General features: G+C 50.2%; 1 protein-coding gene across 1 annotated transcript; it reads right to left on the reverse strand.

Annotated features, from left to right (window-relative positions):
- Positions 1-1,009: 1,009 nt before the first annotated feature.
- Positions 1,010-5,721, reverse strand: UQCRFS1 (ubiquinol-cytochrome c reductase, Rieske iron-sulfur polypeptide 1). Its single transcript, XM_019740549.2, has 2 exons — positions 5,428-5,721; positions 1,010-1,817 (listed from the first exon to the last, which is right to left on the reverse strand). The coding sequence occupies exons 1-2, from the start codon at positions 5,639-5,641 to the stop codon at positions 1,207-1,209; spliced, it is 825 nt and encodes a 274-aa protein (XP_019596108.2). The 5' UTR covers positions 5,642-5,721; the 3' UTR covers positions 1,010-1,206.
- Between the last annotated feature and the right edge of the window lie 210 nt (positions 5,722-5,931).

Consider the following 5,931-nt stretch of genomic DNA (forward strand, 5'->3'; position numbering starts at 1 on the left):
AACCAAAGACTAACACCTGCTCATAAACGTAGAAATTTTGCCACTTTCTTTTCTGATGCTGAGCTGATTTCATAGATTGGAAGCCTGCATGGCCAGCTCCCTCTAGAAGACCAACCACTGAACCTAGTTTGCTATTTACAATGCATGTGTGATCACGGTGGCCCAGGGGAGTGTATGTCTGACCCACCTCCAACAGCAGAGAGAAGACAGACGTATCGAAGCAGCTGAAAGTCTCAAGAGGAAAGCCCTCTCCCAGTTCCCAGAGGGAGGAACAGACCTTGGTCTTATTTCACCGAAACGTGGAGGCAGGAGGCCAGAAGGTGATAATTCTGACATCTCCCTGTGCCATCCCCACTTCACAGTGGAAAGTGCTGTTACTGCAAATCCAACTGGAGGAAACACCAGCGCAGAAACAAGTAGGGTCTCGGGGCACTGCTCCCACCTCCTGGTAAGCTGACTGCAGGAGCAGTGGGACGTGAACACCCACCCAGGACAGAGCAATGGGCACAACTCCCACTAGGAAAGCTTCTCGCAGGGAACAGCCCACCACCGCCTCTTAAAAGTACAGAATTCTAATTACATACTCCCATAAGTGACACCTAAAATTTCGGGGCTGTCACACAGGCAGGAATCAGCTAGCTAGAGCCGGGGCTAAGGCCTCAAAGCTGCTTCAGCGCTGTTTTCTATAGATTACCTGCAACATTAAAATACAGATTACACAGTCTGTGTGTGCTGGGGGGACACACTGGCCAGGCCTCACGAGCGAGACTAGAAGGGATTCCCAGACAGTAGTGCTTCCGCCCAAGCCTTAACCACCTCTCAGGACTCGGAGGGGACCAGCTAACGAAATCGCATGCTAACCGTGAGCTCTGTAGAATCTGTGAGCCTGACACAGAGAAGAGAAATAAGTGAGAAAGACAATTACAGAGTTCACAGATAGCCTGTACACCAGTCTGTGATTTTTAATTAAAATTAACTACCAAAGACACTGCACCTTTCCAGTCTGAGCTCGAGAATGTTAACAGTGACTTTATTAGGTGAATGCTTGAAAGTAGTCAACATTGAATTTACTTCAATTTACTTCACGTTAACATTTGCAATTACATTATTAGCAACTCTTAAAAATTCTAAATCAACCGACTTGAAGTACAGAATCCCGCTGCTGAGGTGGCGTGACGCCCGCAGGAGCCTGGCTGAGTCGGGTCCCTAGCCCACGATCACTAGGTCATCACTGGTGAACTCATAGGCGGGAACTTCAAGGTTGAGGGGCGCAGGCCCCTTCCTGATCCTGCCGGACGCATCGTAGTGGGACCCATGGCAAGGGCAGTAATAACCACCAAAATCGCCTGCGTTTGCAATGGGCACACAGCCAAGATGCGTGCAGACACCAATCAGGATAACCCACTCGGGTTTCTTCACACGTTCCAGATCGTGCTGGGGGTCCCTCAGCTCGGACATTTCAACAGCAGCTTCCTGCTCAATTTCCTTCTTGGTCCGATGGCGCACAAACAGAGGTTTGCCTCTCCATTTGAAAGCCATGTTCTTGCCTTCCGGGATATCGGACAGCTTGATTTCAATCTTGGACATGGCCAAGACGTCGGCAGAAGCACTCATGCTGGAAACAAACTGGGAGACGACATTCTTTGCAGCGTAGGCAGCAGCCACGGACGTTGTCGCAGTTATCAGATAGGAGAAGCCCTTTCTAGCCTCAGTGCTCTCTTTGGAAGACTTTGTTCTATCTAACACTTCAGCGCGCCGGTAATCAGAGAAGTCGGGTACTTTAACGTCTGTGTGGGAATAACGGACACACGCAGGGACTGCAAGATAAACAGAGGTTAAAAAACACGGTGAGATCAGGACCCTGAAGAGGGTCTTCAGCAGGAAATAGGCCGTTATGGATTCACAAGCAGGAAACCCAATCATAAAAACATAGAAAGTGGCACTCACTGGGCTCAGAAATGGGCAAGCTGGCAGTGCCAACATATAAAATACTAAAGACAAAACGAATCCAACCACCACCAAGCACAGAGGTGCAAAATCTAAGGTACTATGTGCGGGCTGTTTTCCTATTGAACTCTGCTGATTCCCGGCTCCTGCCGAGTCAGAGCATCAAGTTTGAAGCCACAGCACTGTAAACGACAATATTTTAAAGTCCCCCCAAATTCAACATGCCAAGACATACTATACTATTATGTGAAATACCTCCCATATTCTCTGGATTAGAAGGGACCCTAAAGCAAATCTAGTCCACTCCAGAAGTTGATATTATTAAGCCAATGTCTAACTTTATACTCCTATCTACCTGCTCTCTGAAAGAACTGCTAAAAATTCATGAAATACTAATTACAAGATAAGAAACATTCTGCGAACTGTCAGTATAACTTTAGCTGCAGAAAATTAAACCATTAATGGACAGAAAAGGATGCCCTTATCAGAAGAAGCAGCTATCAAAATCAAATAAAATCTCCAAAAGAACGTATTATTTCAATTTAGCACGGGGAAGAAAGAGCAAACGTTCACACCCCCTCTTCAGTGACGGGCAACCGCTTCCATGAGAGCAGGGGCCTCACCTTTCTTTTCACTGCAGGCTCTATCTAGGCCAGATACTTGTGTCAAACGAATGTTAAATAAAAGAATAATTACAATTTATGTAATACTTTGGATACAAGTAGCTCTTTTTCTAAGATTACACCCTTCTGTCCCATACCATTTTAAAGCGTCTTGACAAAAAATTAACTTACTGGTATCACTTTTAAGTATGTTTCAGGAAGTATCTTTGCAAATTGTACACTCATTTTAGGATATTTGCTAGAAATTTTCCTTTTTAGAAAAGGGAACGCTAAAAATGCCTCTTTTAGAAAATGTGTTGTTTCCAAAAGAAGCATGTACTTATAAAATACATTTTCATAAAAGCTGTAATTCTACTTAGCTAAGCTGTCTCACCCAAATATTACAATAAAGAATGCATCAACTACTTTTCACACGGTTTCAAGGTTAGTAACTTTATGGAAGCCGTAAGTGTTCACAACGATGGTGAAACCTACCACAATCACTCGGTGTACTTTTCTGGCTGACCCAACATTATTTGGAGGGACCAGGACATAGACAGTGACTGCTTGCGATTCACAACTATGGCCAAGTGACGTCACATTATGTACCACCCTACATCCACCTAATGGTGACCTGTCTGTGTAGACTGGGATTCGGGATCAAGGGTGAATTACTTTCCCTTAGCATTGTCTGGAATTATACAGGAAAGGTGTATCACACCTAGAAGATGAAGGAATCAAAGGTCACACTTCTAACTAAAACATATCTACAACCCTTAACCACGTAACAGCACACAAGGAAAACATTCTCATCTAGAGATTCGCTGGCCAAAGAAATCCAGCGGTCTACTCCCATTCCATCTCGCAGTTTACACTTTATGTTGAGCTATTCCATCAAGAATGCTTTGGGAAATTAAACTGCCAAAGGGCAATAATCATTCTCTAAATTACATGAACTGTGTATTAAGTGGGACTTTCAGTAGCAAAGATGCTAGCTACATTCGTTCTAAACTAAAGCAAAATCAGACACTTACAGAAATATCATCTAGAAGTAGAGAAAATGTAAGGCATTATAATAATAAAACGGGTTTCTGTTTTTAAGGTGAGCTGACCTGCCTTGGAAGTTTTCCTTCCCAACCCCTCACCCCATACGCCCACTAACCGTCTTTCCACAAACCGTCTAGACAGATGTTAATGTGAACTTAAGCTACAAGCTGAAGACATGATTACAGAAGAGGTTTGCCTTACGGTTCTACATTTACCAGTTCTCAGAAAAGACACATAAGCCTCCAATCTTTAGAAGAAACCCTTTAGCCAATCTGACAAATTCCAGTCATGCTTTTCACCTTCGCTCTTTTCTCCTCCCTTATTGTTTCTCCCCTCCAGGACCAACTAGGCTTGGGATGGTTCTCTCTTCCTACCCTGAACAGTTTCTCCAAAACCTAATGGTGCCCTTTAACAAAATAAAACCTGCCATTTTATTCAGAAATATTTTGCACCAACTGCATGTAAAATCCAAGGTTGTGGGAGGCAGAATAAAGGAGACATTCTCGATGCCCTCAGGCTCAAGGTCAAGGCATCACCAGTAAACACAACTCGGGGTGGAAAGTGTTACGTGCTCTAAAACATGCAAGAATCAGCAAATGTAGTTGTATTGACCTGATCCTGAACTGAAAGGATGGCTACGTGTAGGAACTGTGGAAAACTGAGTGGGCATACGACCGAAAGTACAGAGAATAGGGTGGATGAAGGCAGCAGAGGGGGCAACTCGCATGCAGGGCGGGAGTCACCACGTCAACTGCCAGCGGGGCCAGGCAGGAGGCCTGGGGAGGGCGGAGAACTGGCCGCGCACTTGCTCCAAGTGACAGGGCCGCCAATGCACAGCCCACCGGACCTTCCCCAGGTTCCCAGTTTTTGAAAACTACACAGGTGGGGCCGACCTCAGGCCACTGGTCCATAAGCTGCCGATTCAGGATCTCCAATAGTGTGTGTGAAGAGAAAAGGGAGGCCGGGCAGATGGTCAACTCCACCTGCTGACAGAGGGTGTGACCCACAGTCCTGGGAGAGCGCAAGGCTGACTCAGCCTCTCAAACCCACGCTCTGTCTCCTACGGTGCGTAGCCTTGTGCAAGTCACTTCACCTCTTGGACTGTGTCCTCATCTGTAAAATGGGAACATCATCAGCCTCCGCCTGTTGCTGTTCTTGAGGCTGATTAGTGTGTAAACCCTTCGGCCCAGTGCCTGCAAACACTGGATACGCTGCACTAGAAATGACCTTGAGGCTTGTGTTACTGTTGTGGGGGGGTGTGGGGGGGTGACAGTGAAGGGCGCAGCAGGATGGCGGTGCTGAGCACGACAACTTCACAGCCACTAACAGCAGTTCCTATTTTTAAGCATTTATCAGGTGCCCCCGAAATGTGCTAACGGCTTAACACAGAGTTTTTCCGTCTGAACCTCAGGGCATAGCGCACGAAACCGGTATAATCCTTACTCCATTTCACTGCTGCGGAAAAACGGTGAGGAATGTGCCCAGAGTCAAACGACCTGTAGGCAGCAGCGTGTCTGCCAGACTTCGCCGAAGGCGGTCGGACCCCAGAGTCTGGAACTTAACGCCGGGAGCCCAACACTCAGCCGCCCGGCCGCCCACGGACAGCCTCGCACGGGAGCCTGGGAGCCAGAGCGGCGGGCACTCGGGATCGCCCAGCCCGCGGGTCCCCGCTGAGGCCCGAGGCCCGGCCCCAGGGCTCCCAGGCCGCCCGGCCCCGCCGGCCACCGGCCCCGTGTCCGCGGAGCCCCGCCCTCCTCTGCGCACCCCGGTCCCGGACGGAGAGCGTGAGAAGGGGGCCCTCAAACCCGCCGCTCCCGGCCGCTCCGCTCACCATTGAGGCCCACGACGGCGACCAGAGGCCGGCTGGCGGCCTGGCCGCTCAGCGACTCCCGGCAGAGGAAGGGCCGCCTCACGTCCAGCACCACCGGCTCCGACGCGGCGGGCACCGCGGCCTGCACCAGGGGCCGCAGCGCGCCCGCCACCCCGCGCGACGTAGCCGACAGGACCGGCGCGAACGGGCCCGAGCGGGCGGCGACCGACAACATGGCGACAGATCCTCCAAACGCCGGGCCGGTCACAGGGACGACCTTCCGCGCGCGGCACAGCGGGAGACGGCGCAGGACCATGACGTCAGCGCGCCGGCCGAAGCGCGCCCGGCCTGGAGAGGCGTGCGTCGGAGGCGGGGCTACGAGCACACGCTGAAGGCGGGGCCGGGAGGGGAGGAGGCGGGGCCGTCCCGTCAGTCAGACTGGGCTTCCAGCAGTGGTCTGTGTCCCAGGGTCTGCCCTGAAGAAAGGGGGCGAAGGAGGCCACCAGGAACTTCCCATGGGCCAAC

The sequence above is a fragment of the Rhinolophus sinicus genome, linkage group LG11, assembly GCF_036562045.2.
Source record: "Rhinolophus sinicus isolate RSC01 linkage group LG11, ASM3656204v1, whole genome shotgun sequence".
NCBI classification, from domain to species: Eukaryota; Metazoa; Chordata; class Mammalia; order Chiroptera; family Rhinolophidae; genus Rhinolophus; species Rhinolophus sinicus.